Source organism: Acipenser ruthenus, chromosome 1 (assembly GCF_902713425.1).
Source record: "Acipenser ruthenus chromosome 1, fAciRut3.2 maternal haplotype, whole genome shotgun sequence".
Taxonomy (NCBI): Eukaryota; Metazoa; Chordata; class Actinopteri; order Acipenseriformes; family Acipenseridae; genus Acipenser; species Acipenser ruthenus.
In genome coordinates this window covers 41,801,503-41,817,988 of record NC_081189.1, presented here as the reverse complement: position 1 = coordinate 41,817,988, position 16,486 = coordinate 41,801,503, and the positions used below count along the sequence as shown (strand labels likewise).

The 16,486-nt window shown below is 38.7% G+C and overlaps 1 protein-coding gene across 10 annotated transcripts in view; it reads right to left on the bottom strand.

Moving 5' to 3' along the window:
- LOC117421237 (transducin-like enhancer protein 1) overlaps positions 1 to 13,763 on the bottom strand; it is a 69,545-nt gene extending 55,782 nt beyond the window's left edge. For 6 of the 10 annotated variants that reach the window (XM_034035355.3, XM_034035357.3, XM_034035360.3 and 3 more), the window contains exons 1-4: positions 12,972 to 13,761; positions 12,483 to 12,583; positions 11,811 to 11,874; positions 11,672 to 11,716 (exon numbers count right to left, since the gene is read on the bottom strand). In XM_034035355.3, coding sequence (XP_033891246.1) covers positions 11,672 to 11,716; positions 11,811 to 11,874; positions 12,483 to 12,583; positions 12,972 to 12,995 — 234 coding nt within the window. In that variant the 5' untranslated portion in view covers positions 12,996 to 13,761. Of the gene's footprint in view, positions 1 to 11,671; positions 11,717 to 11,810; positions 11,875 to 12,482; positions 12,584 to 12,971 lie in introns of all 10 variants that reach the window. The other 4 variants (XM_059025371.1, XM_059025403.1, XM_059025388.1 and 1 more) reach the window with 2 other exon arrangements.
- Positions 13,764 to 16,486: the final 2,723 nt, after the last annotated feature.

The following is a 16,486-nucleotide window of genomic DNA, read 5'->3' as shown; positions in this document are numbered from 1 at the left end:
TTCACCTTTTCCATTCCAAGCAGACATGATGGTAGCAAACTGCTGATCGATCCCGTATTAACTAACACATAGGATGGTTGGTATCTCATCTCTCTGCCTTTGTTTCCAGAATGAACTCAGCAGTCGATTTCATATATTTGTTCAGCTCCAGCTGCCACATCAGCCCTCATCTAACTCTGCAACACTGACATCTGCAATACTCTCCAACCTTCTGCAATCTGCTCGCCACTACATGGCAACAGCCTTCGCCCCAGCGACCAAATCATCCTACACTACCGGATGGAAAACATTTACAACTTTCTGCACTCAAAACCAAATACATCCCATTCCGATTTAACCCTTTGTGGTCCATTTATTAAATGTGCGTCAGGCACGCCAGGTCTAATTTATTTTCACATGCGCAGTTAATTTTAGAGGCGCTATTTAAAAGTATTTTTTTTTTCACAGTCAAACAGGTTTAAAAGGCCCTGCATATCAACAAAGCACTCGCTAAAACCATGGGGCGCTGGTCCTCTTCAGCAGTGGAGGCAAATATCAGGTCATTTCCCAAGGACATTGCAGCAGCTCACCAGTCCCTCATTAGTATGCCCGGAGTGGGGGAGTCCTCTCTGCCAGGTCCACCAGAGGTTTCCTCCCAATAGGGGGGGTGGTTTCCTCTCCACAGCGCAGATAGCCTCCAATCCATAGCCAGTCATACTAACCTCTCTTTGTTTTGTTTCTCTTTCCAGCCTTTTCTATCATCTGTGCGGCTCTGCAGTTTCTTTCTTAATAATGGAGGCCACAACCTGCTATCACTCTCCCTAGTTTCTTTTCTAGGTCCGAGCACCTTTCTTGCCCCCTCTGAGGGGGGCCGAGTCCCCCACCTGTCGTTGGGCCCCATGGAGGGGAGGGGGGATTCTCTACCTTCGCCTCTCCCATACAGACCCGAGACACTTTTCCCTAACTCTCCACACCATCCAGCTGCCTGCCGATGCTGCCTGAGTAGTGTCCTTTATGTCTCATTCTTATCGCCCAGCAGCCAGAGGATGCTGCCTGACCAGACCTGGACTTGAGAGCTTTGTCTTTCATATGTTCTGTCTCTCATCCTCCTCGGTGAGAGTTCAGAAGTTCAGAGTGTCTTGTTTGTATGTCTTGTCCTGGCCCTTACTCGTCTCAAGCCGCTCAGCAGCCAGAGGATGCTGCCTGACCTGGTCCTTTGAGTACAGGGATCTGTCCAGCCTCTCCTATGTCTAACACTATTGTCACTCAAGCACTCACATGTTTCAAGATCGCTGCCCCTCACGCCTTTCTTTACTCTCAAACCCTTGTAGGAGCCCAGTGAAATAGTTCCACAACCAACTTACAGTACCGTGCATCAATATTGCATTATTGCTGGTAAACCTCCCAAAAAATTCTTAAAGTAATTAATTGTACTGTATAAACCCACTTCATATTATATATTTAATCTCTGGTAAAAGCCCTCTTGAAAAACATGTAATATCCTCTACAGGAGAAAAAAAATCCTCTCAAATACACAGCTGACCCCTAAAATAACACCGTGTAACAATTTTTTTTTTTTTTTTTGGTTCCTGGGTAGTAAGTGTTATTTCCTAATTGCTTATGCCTCAAAAGTATAGAAAATGGCTATTATTCCCCACAAACTTTGCTTTTGTGACCAGGACAGTGATATTTTGAAATTTACCTATTTCCAATGAGAAAACGGGCGAATTTGTGTCTCTTCGTTCACATAAAGTCAGAAAAAAACAACATATGAATCAAAATTAACATGTATTTATACTAAAGTAATACAAAAATGACTACAAAAGATTTAGAAGTGAGTAGTTTTTCGAGATTTACGATTATACTGTAAATCACTTTCACGAATCAGCCCCCAAATGTAGTCTCCCATCATGTTGTCGTTATACTGTCCTTGGTAGCGGCGTTCAAAGTCCAGTATATCCTGGTGGAAGCGCTCGCCTTGCTCCTCCGAGTACGCTCCCATGTTCTCCTTGAATTTATCAAGATGAGCATCAAGGATATGTACTTTGAGGGACATCCTACAGCCCATTGTGCCGTAGTTCTTCACCAGAGTCTCAACCAGCTCCACATAGTTTTCGGCCTTGTGATTGCCCAGGAAGCCCCAAACCACTGCGACAAAGCTGTTCCAAGCCGCTTTCTCCTTACTAGTGAGCTTCTTGGGGAATTCATTGCACTCCAGGATCTTCTTTATCTGTGGTCCGACGAAGACACCGGCTTTGACCTTTGCCTCAGACAGCTTAGGGAAGAAGTCTTGAAGGTACTTGAAGGCTGCCGACTCCTTATCTAGAGCTCTGACAAATTGTTTCATAAGGCCCAATTTGATGTGCAGTGGTGGCATCAGCACCTTCCGGGGGTCCCAGCCGTACTCATCATACTTCAAGGTGTCCAGCAAGGTCTTGATGCTGTTGTAATCCTCTTTGAGGTGCACCGAGTGAGCCAGGGGAAGAGACGGGTACTTGTTACCATTATGGAGCCCCACAGCTTTGAGGCTCCTGGATGAGCTGTCAATGAAGGACAGTATAACGAGAACATGATGGGAGACTACATTTGGGGGCTGATTCGTGAAAGTGATTTGCAGTATAATTGTAAATCTCGAAAAACTACTCGCTTCTAAATCTTTTGTAGTCATTTTTGTATTACTTTAGTATAAATACATGTTAATTTGGATTCATATGTTTTTTTCTGACTTTATGTGAACGAAAAGACACAAATCCGCCCGTTTTCTCATTGGAAATAGGTAAATTTCAAAATATCACTCCTGGTCACAAAAGCAAAGTTTGTGGGGAATAATAGCCATTTTCTATACTTTTGAGGCATAAGCAATTAGGAAATAACACTTACTACCCAGGAACAAAAATTGTGTTACATAGTGTAATCAGCATGGATCCAGAAAGATGAGGTTGTGGGCTAAAATATTACAATGGCCTTAGGGCACCAATCAATAAATGACAGTGTAAAAGACAGGTCAGCAAAATAATGGCTGTCCACACAGCTGTCACGGAAAAGGGCAAAATGCAAACGTTCAGTGTAGCAATTTATAGGGTCTATCAATGGGATTTAGCAGCAGAGCTTCTTCTTTGGCTGCTTGCCACAGACCAAAAGCTAATCTTACACCTAAACAATCCAGGCTTTAGACACAGGAAGCTTTATCGCCTGAATTATTCCAGGCAGCACAGACAGCAGTCACAGCTGATAAAAATAAAAAAGGGCATTGCTGTAATGCCCACTGACAGCACCTCTTCAGTCTATTAATGTCTGATGGTCTCATAAGCTTTGCCCAAGTACTGCAAACATAGGGGAGTCCAATAAGGTCATTAATTAATTAAATACCAAGAAACAACATCTTGAGCTGTAGAATTGTTAAACCTTGCTAAATACATTAGCTGTATTTCTAGGCATCCAGGCATGCCACAAGAAGAAACAAGGTTGAGATACTAAAAATAAGGCAGCCTTACTATACTATAAAATCACACAGTTTCTTCACGGCCACTGAGGCCAGTGAATCTCATGGAACTTTACAGTTAAAACTACTAAAATCATGAATAGATATCATTAGAACAGTTAGAACAGACTGGCAATAGGACTAATAGTCCTACTAATACCTTTGTATTTAAAGTACTGAGAAAAAAAAGATTTTGTAAACACACACATAAATATGGTAATGATAATATTACTATTAGACATTTAAAATGTTAAATCAGCGCCTCTGGCGTGAACTGTATCAGCTTAAACAAGTATTAAATAAATCTACCAATCACTGAATTGTATTTGCTTCTTTTTATCTCATAATTAACACATTAGTTGAATCATAATAACGTACTTAAAACAAAACAAAACAAAAGAAAGTGACCCGAAAGTCTCTGTGGTAGCCTGAGGCCTGGCTAATGTTAGGATGCCAGTCAAAAAACAGGACATAACCCCCTACCTGTAAAAAAAAAAAAATGCAGGCACCTACATTATTGAAAGCAAGATAGTTCTGAATTCTCTCTTTCATCTTCTAGATGGGGATCTGTATGGGAAAGTACACTTTCTGAATATGATACCACCATGAATGAGCAGCATGCCTGAATCAAAGCTTTCAGAAAAAGCTCTGCAAACCCACAGGAGGCCTTCACACTGAGGGAGCATTGAGTCAGCCCAGGAGACAAGCTTGCCATGGAGGGAAAAGGAATAAAAAAAATATATATACAGTACTGTGCAAAAGTCTTAGGCAGGTGTGAAAAAATGCTGTAAAATAAGAATGCTTTCAAAAATAGACATGTTAATAGATTATATTTATCAATTAACTAAATGCAAAGTGAGTGAACAGAAGAAAAATCTAAATCAAATCAATATTTGGTGTGACCACCCTTTGCCTTCAAAACAGCATCAATTCTTCTAGGTACACTTGCACACAGTTTTTGAAGGAACTTGGCAGGTAGGTTGGCCCAAACATCTTGGAGAACTAACCACAGTTCTTCTGTGGATTTAGGCAGCCTCAGTTGCTTCTCTCTCTTCATGTAATCCCAGACAGACTCGATGATGTTGAGATCAGGGCTCTGCGGGGGCCATACCATCACTTCCAGGACTCCTTGTTCTTCTTTACGCTGAAGATAGTTCTTAATGACTTTCGCTGTATGTTTGGGGTCGTTGTCATGCTGCAGAATAAATTTGGGGCCAATCAGATGCCTCCCTGATGGTATTGCATGATGGATAAGTATCTGCCTGTACTTCTCAGCATTGAGGAGACCATTAATTCTGACCAAATCCCCAACTCCATTTGCAGAAATGCAGCCCCAAACTTGCAAGGAACCTCCACCATGCTTCACTGTTGCCTGCAGACACTCATTTGTGTACCGCTCTCCAGCCCTTCGGCGAACAAACTGCCTTCTGCTACAGCCAAATATTTCAAATTTTGACTCACCAGAGCACCTGCTGCCATTTTTCTGCACCCCAGTTCCTGTGTTTTCGTGCATAGTTGAGTCGCTTGGCCTTGTTTCCACGTCGGAGGTATGGCTTTTTGGCCGCAAGTCTTCCATGAAGGCCAATTCTGACCAGACTTCTCCGGACAGTAGATGGGTGTACCAGGGTCCCACTGTTTTCTGCCAATTCTGAGCTGATGGCACTGCTGGACATCTTCCGATTGCGAAGGGAAGTAAGCATGATGTGTCTTTCATCTGCTGCAGTAAGTTTCCTTGGCCGACCACTGCGTCTACGGTGCTCAACGTTGCCCGTTTCTTTGTGCTTCTTCAAAAGAGCTTGGACAGCACATCTGGAAACCCCTGTCTGCCTTGAAATTTCTGCCTGGGAGAGACCTTGCTGATGCAGTATAACTACCTTGTGTCTTGTTGCTGTGCTCAGTCTTGCCATGGTGTATGACTTTTGACAGTAAACTGTCTTCAGCAACCTCACCTTGTTAGCTGAGTTTGGCTGTTCTTCACCCAGTTGTATTCCTCCTACACAGCTGTTTCTGTTTCAGTTAATGATTGTGTTTCAACCTACATATTGAATTGATGATCATTAGCACCTGTTTGGTATAATTGTTTAATCATACACCTGACTACATGCCTACAAAATCCCTGACTTTGTGCAAGTGTACCTAGAAGAATTGATGCTGTTTTGAAGGCAAAGGGTGGTCACACCAAATATGGATTTGATTTAGATTTTTCTTCTGTTCACTCACTTTGCATTTAGTTAATTGATAAATATAATCTATTAACATGTCTATTTTTCAATGCATTCTTACTTTACAGCATTTTTTCACACCTGCCTAAAACTTTTGCACAGTACTGTATTATAGTACTGTGTGGAGTAGTGGTTAGGGCTCTGGACTCTTGACCGGAGGGTTGTGGGTTCAATCCCCAGTGGGGGACACTGCTGTTGTACCCTTGAGCAAGGTACTTTACCTAGATTGCTCCAGTAAAAACCCAACTGTATAAATGGGTAATTGTATGTAAAAATAATGTGATATCTGTATAATGTATAATGTGATATCTTGTAACAATTGTAAGTCGCCCTGGATAAGGGCGTCTGCTAAGAAATAAATAAATAAATAAAAATATTACAGCTCTGGAAAAAAATTAAGAGCCCACTGGAAAATGATCAGTTTCTCTGGTTTTACTATTTATAGGTATGTGTCTGGGTAAAATGAACATTTTTGTTTTATTCTATAAACTACTGACAACATTTCTCCCAAATTCCAAATCAAAATATTGTCATTTAGAGCATTTATTTGCAGAAAATGACAACTGGTCAAAATAACAAAAAAGATGCAGTGTTGTCAGACCTCGAATAATGCAAAGAAAATAAGTTCATATTCAGTTTTAAACAACACAATACTAATGTTTTAACTTAGGAAGAGTTCAGAAATCAATATTTGGTGGAATAACCCTGATTTTCAAGCACAGCTTTCATGCGTCTTGGCATGCTCTCCACCAGTCTTTCACATTGATGTTGGGTGACTTTATGCCACTCCTGGCGCAAAAATTCAAGCAGCTCGGCTTTGTTTGATGGCTTGTGACCATCCATCTTCCTCTTGATCACATTCCAGAGGTTTTCAATGGGGTTCAGGTCTGGAGATTGGGCTGGCCATGACAGGGTCTTGATCTGGTGGTCCTCCATCCACACCTTGATTGACCTGGCTGTGTGGCATGGAGCATTGCCCTGCTGGAAAAACCAATCCTCAGAGTTGGGGAACATTGTCGGAGCAGGAGGAAGCAAGTTTTCTTCCAGGACAACCTTGTACTTGGCTTGATTCATGTGTCCTTCACAGACAAATCTGCCCGATTCCAGCCTTGCTGAAGCACCCCCAGATGAGTCCAATTTTCAGCTTTGCCCAACACCTGGTCATCTAATGGTTAGACGGAGACCTGGAGAGGCCTACAAGCCACAGTGTCTCGCACCCACTGTGAAATGTGGTGGAGGATCGGTGATGATCTGGGGGTGCTTCAGCAAGGCTGGAATCGGGCAGCTTTGGCATGAATCAAGCCAAGTACAAGGTTGTCCTGGAAGAAAACGCGCTTCCTTCTGCTCTGACAATGTTCCCCAACTCCGAGGATTGTTTTTTCCAGCAGGACAATGCTCCATGCCACACAGCCAGGTCAATCAAGGTGTGGATGGAGGACCACCAGATCAAGACCCTGTCATGGCCAGCCCAATCTCCAGACCTGAACCCCATTGAAAACCTCTGGAATGTGATCAAGAGGAAGATGGATGGTCACAAGCCATCAAACAAAGCCGAGCTGCTTGAATTTTTGCGCCAGGAGTGGCATAAAGTCACCCAACATCAATGTGAAAGACTGGTGGAGAGCATGCCAAGACGCATGAAAGCTGTGCTTGAAAATCAGGGTTATTCCACCAAATATTGATTTCTGAACTCTTCCTAAGTTAAAACATTAGTATTGTGTTGTTTAAAAATGAATATGAACTTATTTTCTTTGCATTATTCGAGGTCTAACAACACTGCATCTTTTTTGTTATTTTGACCAGTTGTCATTTTCTGCAAATAAATGCTCTAAATGACAATATTTTTATTTGGAATTTGGGAGAAATGTTGTCAGTAGTTTATAGAATAAAACAAAAATGTTCATTTTACCCAAACACATACCTATAAATAGTAAAACCAGAGAAACTGATAATTTTCCAGTGGTCTCAATTTTTTCCAGAGCTGTGTATATATATATATATATATATATATATATATAAATAATCACAGCAGAGCGTAACAAAGACATTGTCAAAATGACATTCTCTTCACAGTGAACGCTAGCATTTGCTTATAAGCCATAAAAAGAATAATGTCAGCCTGCCGGGAGCCTAGCTAATGCCCAGTTTCCCCCCCAGAGAGAATTTCTGTCAAACGTAATGAGAGCTGCAAAAGCCCTCTCTACAACATAATGAGCACTTAGGACGCACTGGTGATCAGTCAGCGAAAAGGCATCAGTCTGAGCCTGGCTACACCCTTGGGCTGAGACGTCACCAGTTTTAATAAGAATCACAATTACTTCATGCTGCACGCCTCCACAGGATCCGCCACACTGTCGGTTATCGCCTGAAAGGCTGGACTGCATTTATGCAAGTTGTGGAGCTGCTAAAATGTATTATTGTACATATCACAATCTGTATAGATAAATGAAACTTGTGGATACCATTTCCCCTGGAATACATTAACACAAAAATGCAAGAATGTTTATGTTATCCAAATCCTATTGTGGAAGTACTTCCATGTTATTCATGTCAAGTTATGTTTTCCTTCAATTGAACACAATCAGTTCAAAGAGCTCAAAAATCAAAATACACATGCATACATACATACATCTCCCTACAGGTAATCCCGTATTATATAAATTCCAGAGGAGCAGGTATTTACAACAATAGTCTTCCAGTTTACAATAAAAAATGTATTTACATGATTGAAAACTACAAGGGGTTTTCATTCAACAGTCTTAATTACTTCAGAGTTGGCGATTTTTTAGAATTAAATTATGGAAAGATTTTAATAGTATCGTAGTTGTAGCTCTATCTCCGAATACTGTAAATTTTTCAACTGTTAAAAAAAAAAAAAAAACACACCTTAAAACCTAGATTTAGCTTTAACGTGTACTGATTTGTCGGGTACCTTTCCGCTGAGTAAAGACGTTCTAAGAAAATAGTCCCGAACATTTTTTAAATAAAAAACACGGATGGCATACATATAAAGAGAAAAACAATTATTTTTTATTTAGTAAATACATTTTTATTTTTTATTAACTAGTTAGGGATTTAACTATTTATAAACCGGGACCTTCCCTGAGGAATGAACGGAGCAATTACTGAACAGTCCGTGTACGATGGAGTCTGAACTACCAACACAATCTCTCATTAAATACCACTCTAAAATGCCTTATAACTCACCATGTTTCTACCTTCAACCAAAGCCTTTCTCTCCTGAATCTACCGTATATATGAATGGAGCAATATTACTGAACTGTCCGCGTCTTGCTTTGTTGTTGTTGAAAGATTGTGCTCCAGTCGAGATGACATTCTGTGATTGGCTCTCGGCAGATGCAGGTACAGGATTGGTTGCTTTCGTCAATGCAAAGTATTGACTGGCTGGTTTTGGTGGACAATAAAATTAATTTGGACCAATTGTCTCTTTATTTACTGTCCAATAGATGTGAACTATGCTTAAAATACAGCAAGTCAAAAAGAAAAAGCCAGCACTTGCGTGGATTGATTTTAAATTTGATTCACAGTTGGTGCTGAGACGTTCCAGCGGGCATCTACCATCTTTTACAGCCCACTAGAACTGGAAGCTGATTGGCTGACGTTACTGAATAATTTTCTAATATATATATTTCAGAAATAGCAGCGAGGTAGAGCGCATAGCAACGGCATGACAGCAGGAAAAGCTGGCAAGAAAGACACAGAAAATGACAAAATGAATCTGTAAAACTCAAGCCTCACACACACACACACACACATACAGTTGCAAACATAAGTATTGACACCATGTTTATGAAACAAGGTTATTCAGTTATTTATTAAGTGTAATAAATATAGTTTGCTTGTGTGGTTGGGGGCCGACAGCAGGGGATGTTGTAATATTCGCCCCTTTTAAACACATTTTAGACTGTCGGTTATCACTTAAAATGGGGAGGTATCGGTTAAAAATGTGTAATTACAAGATGCGATTCACTGCTTTTACATTCATCTTCAATATATGTGTTGTTTTCAGTATCAATCATTCATAATGGGAAAAGCGTCTTCAGATAATTTGAAATATTAAACTTCTTGTGTTTTAAAGGACACTAATTGCTGGCCTGCGCTGCAGTTTGCTGTATATGAAACAAGCTATGTGACTAATTTAATCTCCATTATGTAATGCAGTATATATGTTTATATGTGAAATATTAGAAAGCAATAAACTTGCAGTATACAGTATTTAATTAATTGTCAATTTTACAACACAAAAATAAGTTGGAGGATAGTGCAGAATTTTAAGTATAACTATGGTACATTATCAGACAGAGGCTAGAGACAATGAGTCTCTACTAAGCCAAGCCTAGTACAGATATTTTATAAGCCCTTTTTACAAGCATCTCTTCAGATAGGTAAAACCAATTTCAGATATTATTACTATTATTATTATTATTATTATTATTATTATTATTATTAATAATAATAATACATAGCTACATGGAATAATATCTCGAGTCATATAGGCCCGAGGCAGCATGTTTGTTTATTAAATAATTTCTAAAACAACTAAACAAAGAGTTTTTTATTTAAGTAAATAAGATTCCAGAAAGATCCTTAGCAGACAGTGGTAACATACAAAACTAGACAATGTGTATTTGCTTTAATTACTAGATAAGAGAACTACAAGTGCTTAAAAATTTAAATTCAGTTAGGCCTTAATATAAAGTTTGGTGCACATTTTAGTTCATACAGTAAGAGTTTGAGATATTGTTTGTGTTAATAAAAGGTTTTTAAAAACACACTTCATTTTTCCCCTTGAGAAACTATATAAAACAGCTGTAAAAAAATGATTTAAAATCAAGTGATTTAAAAATAACAATTTAAAATCAGTGTTTTTCAATTCACTTTATTTAAAATCAGTCAACACTGAATTACTTGCATTTAAAAACTATGATAGCACTTGATCTAAGACATGTTCACACTGTTACAGGTGTAACATCCCATCTTCCAAAAAAAAAAAAAAATGTTTTGCCATCTTAGTTCTAGCAGATGCTGCAATACAGTAAAAAGCAGTTACATTTTTGAAAATTCTGACTTCAAATGAACACACTACTATTTTAGAGGCTGTACAGTAGCAAGCAAAGAAAAGTACTGGGAATTTAAAGTACACTTGATTAATAGAAGTCTATGAGCACAGATAAAAACTGAAGCCTTCACTAATCGATTTCTCTGCCTTGCCCTTAGCCAGTCAGCCATGCTATTTAATTTAATGAAACAAGAGTTCTCGGAGAGGAGACTCAAATGCATCAAGCAAAGATTGCATTGTACATTATAAACTGGGCACCTCATCCAATAATACTTGTTATATTTTTATTATTTTGAAAATCGATTCTTTAAAAACTCATTGTTGCCAGGATCTTGATGAAAACGTAAATGTCAGCATATCCACAAAACCCTTACACCCTGTCATTAAGTCTATTTGGCACTCAATTCAATTCACACCATTGCTTATTCACCTCCATTCAAACCTCACGTTAAGTACAAAAACCTGTACTTCAATCCGAGAACTGTTTTCACTGTCCTGTTTTGTAATTTAATCCTACCATACAAAGACACACTGCACAGGATAATCCAACTGTGACCCTGCAAGAAGCCATGCTTTGGAGTGTCATCTTGGAGACAGCATAGTTCCACCCCCACCCCCCTTGTTTTTCTAATGATGTTTAAATTAACCAGTACTTTCAACAGGAAAATAAGAAATCATTACATATATACATATATACACAGATAGATAGATAGATAGATAGATAGATAGATAGATAGATAGATAGATAGATAGATAGATAGATGTCTAGTTGAAACTACCATCAAAGAAAATGAATGATACAGTAAAGTTTTGAATGGTCAACACCAGCACATATCCACACAGAACTTTCCCACAAAATGCACATGGCCAATTTTCTTTCAGCTTCTGGCTAGACCTGGTTAAACTTACCTGTTTATGCATTTCAATGTTGAGCCCGTAAGACATTTCATAGTACTGTGAATACATAATGTTGAAATTGGTCAGTTCGAATTGTAATCTAAAACAATCACACATTCTCAAAGCAAACATAGGCGAAAAGATAACTTACCATAACATAGTGCCTCTGCATTTCTGTTTTCTCACTGGATAGCTTCTCACATTCCAGCTTCAGACTAAAAGAAAAAAGTACAAGATCTTTAAAATACAAACACTGCTGTGTGAGACAGGAAAACAATACCATTTATTGTATCAACATCTGACAAGTACAGGCATATATATATATATATATATATATATATATATATATATATATATATATATATATATATATATGCATGTTACTGCCTTTCTGGTACCAATTATCATGCATTCGAGCATTTGTAGAAAACGTTTTAGGTCAACTGGGACTTCGCAAAGGGTATGATATGTAAAGCGTTTCTCATATTGAATTACATTCTTTCCAAACTTGGCAACATTTGTATTTTGTCTACTATTGCTACAAACGACTTGTCATTGCCCAATCATTAATAGATTAAGTAAAACTATCCAACTATAAAACTAGCACAATTTATTTGTATAAAACTTCATAACAAAAAAAACCCCTTGGTTTTATAGAAGCTTATTTAAACTGGCTCCAAACGCCGCCCTCTGGTTCCCTAGCTTAACCACAATTTACCTACCGCAGACAACAACCGAAATGTCCTGAATGTAAACACGAAATGTCGTTTTTTCTTGTCTTTCTATAGTAGACCACGAATATATACATTACAACTGCACACACCTGTGATACTGAGCTTGTAGAAACTGAAATTCTTCTTTTATCCGATCCAAGGACTCGGGTATGGTAAATTTAAAGGGATGTCCCGCAGGCTGATGCGGCGTCTGTCAAAGGTGGGTAGAAATAAAATAGAAGTAAATAAGAAAAACACATACGACTTGAGTTACGAGCTTAACTATATAAATCCCTGCATATGCTTACACATACAGCTACATACTTGGATTGCACAATCAAATAAGCATGTGTAGGCTACTTTTACGAAAAAGCAAAAGTTGCGCGCTGCTTGTTCAATAAAAACGTAAACAATTGAAAACAAACTCTCAGAAGTGCTCGACGTCTCACACTCAAATAATTTTAAAAAGGTAACGTATTTCTGATGTTCTACATTATAGTATGAGAACACCAGATAGACCAAATCAATAGTTAATTAGGGAAGGAACCCGTGAGGCAGAGGGAGTTCCCCCATTTTCCTTTGTGTGGTTGTACACTTACGGGATGTCTGCTTTGAGGAAACATCTCTTCGACCACGTATCTCCTCCTTCGAAGCTCGGTTCTCGGTTGTTTATATTTCAACCAGGTTAACAAGAAATTGAGAAGCACACACAGAAATCTCAGAACTGTGATAAAACCATCCTGGATCGCAAAGAGAGACCGGAAAAAAAAATCCCAGACTCGAGTCTTCCCAGCACACACACAAATAAGATATCCTTTGCAGAACAAAATCAGCGTTTCTTAATCGTTGCAGCTCTGCGACGAAGTTATATATTGTCGGCCCGTCCTTGTTTTTAAAGATTGTCCAGTAGCAGTAATGAAACTGATGATTTAAAAAAAAAGTACGCAATAGACTGCAATGGAAACAGTCCACCTTGAACTCTATTTTGGATATAAATTGCAGGGCACCGATGGTTCTCAGCAGGGATATCCAGTTCGGTGATTAAAAAAAAAAAAAAAAAAAAAAAAATCCACACATAAATGTCTTTTGTAGAAATCGACAGCAACACAGATTTCAAATCTAGTGGCAATCAACCCTATCCACAATGTGAGTTAAATTAAAATGTGTATTAATACAATTAAATAAATCCCCAATATTATTATTAAAACAAGCAAACAAAAGCACTTAGTAGTTATATCCAAGAAAGAACAAGGTTGATCTCCAGAATAGGTTTTTAAAAAGCAAAATGAATCTAAGCTTAGTCGGAATAACAATGCAGCTTCACCCTACCCTTCACTATCCCACTACTTACATTAACACGCGGTTTCACACTCGCAGAACTAACCAGACCTAGGACTGCCCCTGAAAACTAACTGAAGCCAATCAAAATTGCGCAGGCACGTGGGCTGGTGACGTAAATATAATATCTGTCCAATAGAATTGTTAGATAGAAAATTGTGCTTGTCGATTACAGAGAGCAACAAAGTGCTGGCCAATGGAAACGTCGGTAATGCAGAGATTCGAGTAAAGAATAAGAAGGTCGGTGTGTGGGAGAGTGACAATCCTCAAATGTCAATCAAAGTAACGTGGGGAGAGTGCACTTCTTAAAGAGACAAGCTATTATTAATAACAGCGTTGCCATTATTGAAATTGCAAGCGTAACATTTTGGTTTACACATCTGATACGATTTAATTTTTGTCATTATTTGAATTTGCTTGTTACATTAGAGCTGCCTGTATCTCAAGAAAGTAGAATTCTTATTCTCATATGTTAAATACAGTATGTTTAAGAATATTACAAATGTCATACTCCTATTTTTCATAATTTCGCTCTCGTCCGGCGGTTCCCCCTTTTTATTTCCACAATGGGGAGACAAAGGGATTCATACTTTTGTAGATATTTGCAAAGATAAACAACTTCGCACATTCCAAGATTTACAATCGCAATACTTGCCAGGTACCGTTCTTCTTTTACCTTCGAATTCGTTCTGCAATGCGTGCCTATTGGTTCCCTGGGGGATAGATCTGGTCCAGTGGTTAAAGAAAAGGGGCTTGTAACCAGAAGGTCTCCGGTTCAAATCCCACCTCAACCATTGATTCATTGTGTGACCCTGAGCAAGTCACTTAACCTCCTTGTGCTCCTTATTTCGGGTGAGACGTAATTATTTATTATTATTATTATTTATTTCTTATCCAGGGCGATTTACAATCGCAAACAAATACAAACACATTCAAGTGTTACAATACAAGTAATACAATAAGAGCAAGAAATACAATAATTTTTGTTCAAGTGTGACAAACCACAATTCAATAATACAGTAGATAATAGTGATAGTTACATCAGGATATGATTAAATAGTGATAGTTACATCAGGATATGATTAAATACAAAGTACTACAGGTTAAACACTTGGCAGATTACAGTATTCTGAAGTACAGGATTAAATGCAGTAAAATAGGGGGCAGATAAGAGCAAAATAAAGCACATTTAAATGAAGGGTGATAGTGTCCCAGGATACAAACAGAGGAGTTCTACAGGTGCTGTTTGAAGAGGTGAGTCTTAAGGAGGCGCCGGAATGTGGTCAGGGACTGGGCAGTCCTGACATCTGTAGGAAGGTCGTTCCACCACTGCGGAGCAAGGGTGGAGAAGGAGCGGGCTCGGGAGGCAGGGGAGCGTAGCGGAGGTAGAGCCAGTCTTCTAGTGCAGGCGGAGCGGAGAGGTCGAGTGGGGGTGTAGGGAGAGATGAGGGTCTGGAGGTAGCTGGGTGCAGTCTGGTCAAGGCATCTATATAATCTATATAATTGTAATTGTAAGTGACTGCAACTGATGCATAGTTCACACACCCTAGTCTCTCCTTGGATAAAGGTGTCTGCTAAATAAACAAATAATAATAATAATAATAATAATAATAATAATAATAACAACATCTCTTACATGACATGGCTCCTTTTTACATATGGTTTGGGAGGGTCCTGTTGTGGGATCGGGTCTCTTCAACGTTGTCCACTGTTTTTGTGAAGAATATCCGTTGCTCTGCTAAGATATTATTACTGAATGATGACTCATCCCTCGATCTATCATTGCAACAGAAACAGATCTGGTTGGCTGGTCTCACAGCAGCTAAAAAAATGATAGCTCTTCATTGGCAACCTCCGCATTCCCTCCCCTACAGTCAATGGACCCTAGTCTTTCTTGATATAATTTCTATGGAACTTTCTACTGCTCGGGTCCATGGCGCTAGGGAGAGGACTGTGCAGGCCTGGAGATTGGCCGCAGACTCCATTAGATCTTTGATTAATCCTTCTTCAGTTTTATCTGACATATTAGTTCAGGAGGTCCTTTGTGGGGCTTGTTTTTGTGGAGGGTGGTTTGGGTGGTTTGGGTGGGGGAAGGGGGGAAATACAATACTTGGGGAATTATCTCTCGGTATTTAAAATGATTTTAAAATGATATGTTTTTGTATTCTCCCCAATAAACATTTAATGACAAAAAATATATATATTACAAATTACATACAAAAAAGCATATAGCATAAACACAAAAAATAGACCTCTGAAGAGAAAATGTAAATCTTCCCTACAAAGTATAATACTTTGGTATGCTATTCCCTTTCTAAAATGATGATTGCTGAATCATAATAGGAAACTATGTAAGAACTATGCATGCTTTGTAGGTAATCTACCATTGCATTTATATAGGATGGACAGTTGGACATCAAATCCCCACAAAATGATACAAACAATGTATTATAAATGCTATTTTTGCTGCCAGATCCATATTAACACCGTCACATAAATTATTTTTAAAAAATGTTTATTCCAGTTTAACTCTAGAAGCACTCTCAAGTTTTGGTTCTAATTTTGTGACGTGGCACTTTCTCCTTTTAAAAAAAAGAGTTAATTAAAGACTGGACTAAATACCACGAACACAACTATTAAATTACTATATGCACAGTTAACAAGGAAAAAAAGATTCAATGGAATTATAAAATGAATGTGCTAGCTTTCTCTATGGAATGTGAACAATGTGAATGCTACTGTAGGCTACTGTATATGAGTGAAGAGGAGATTGCAG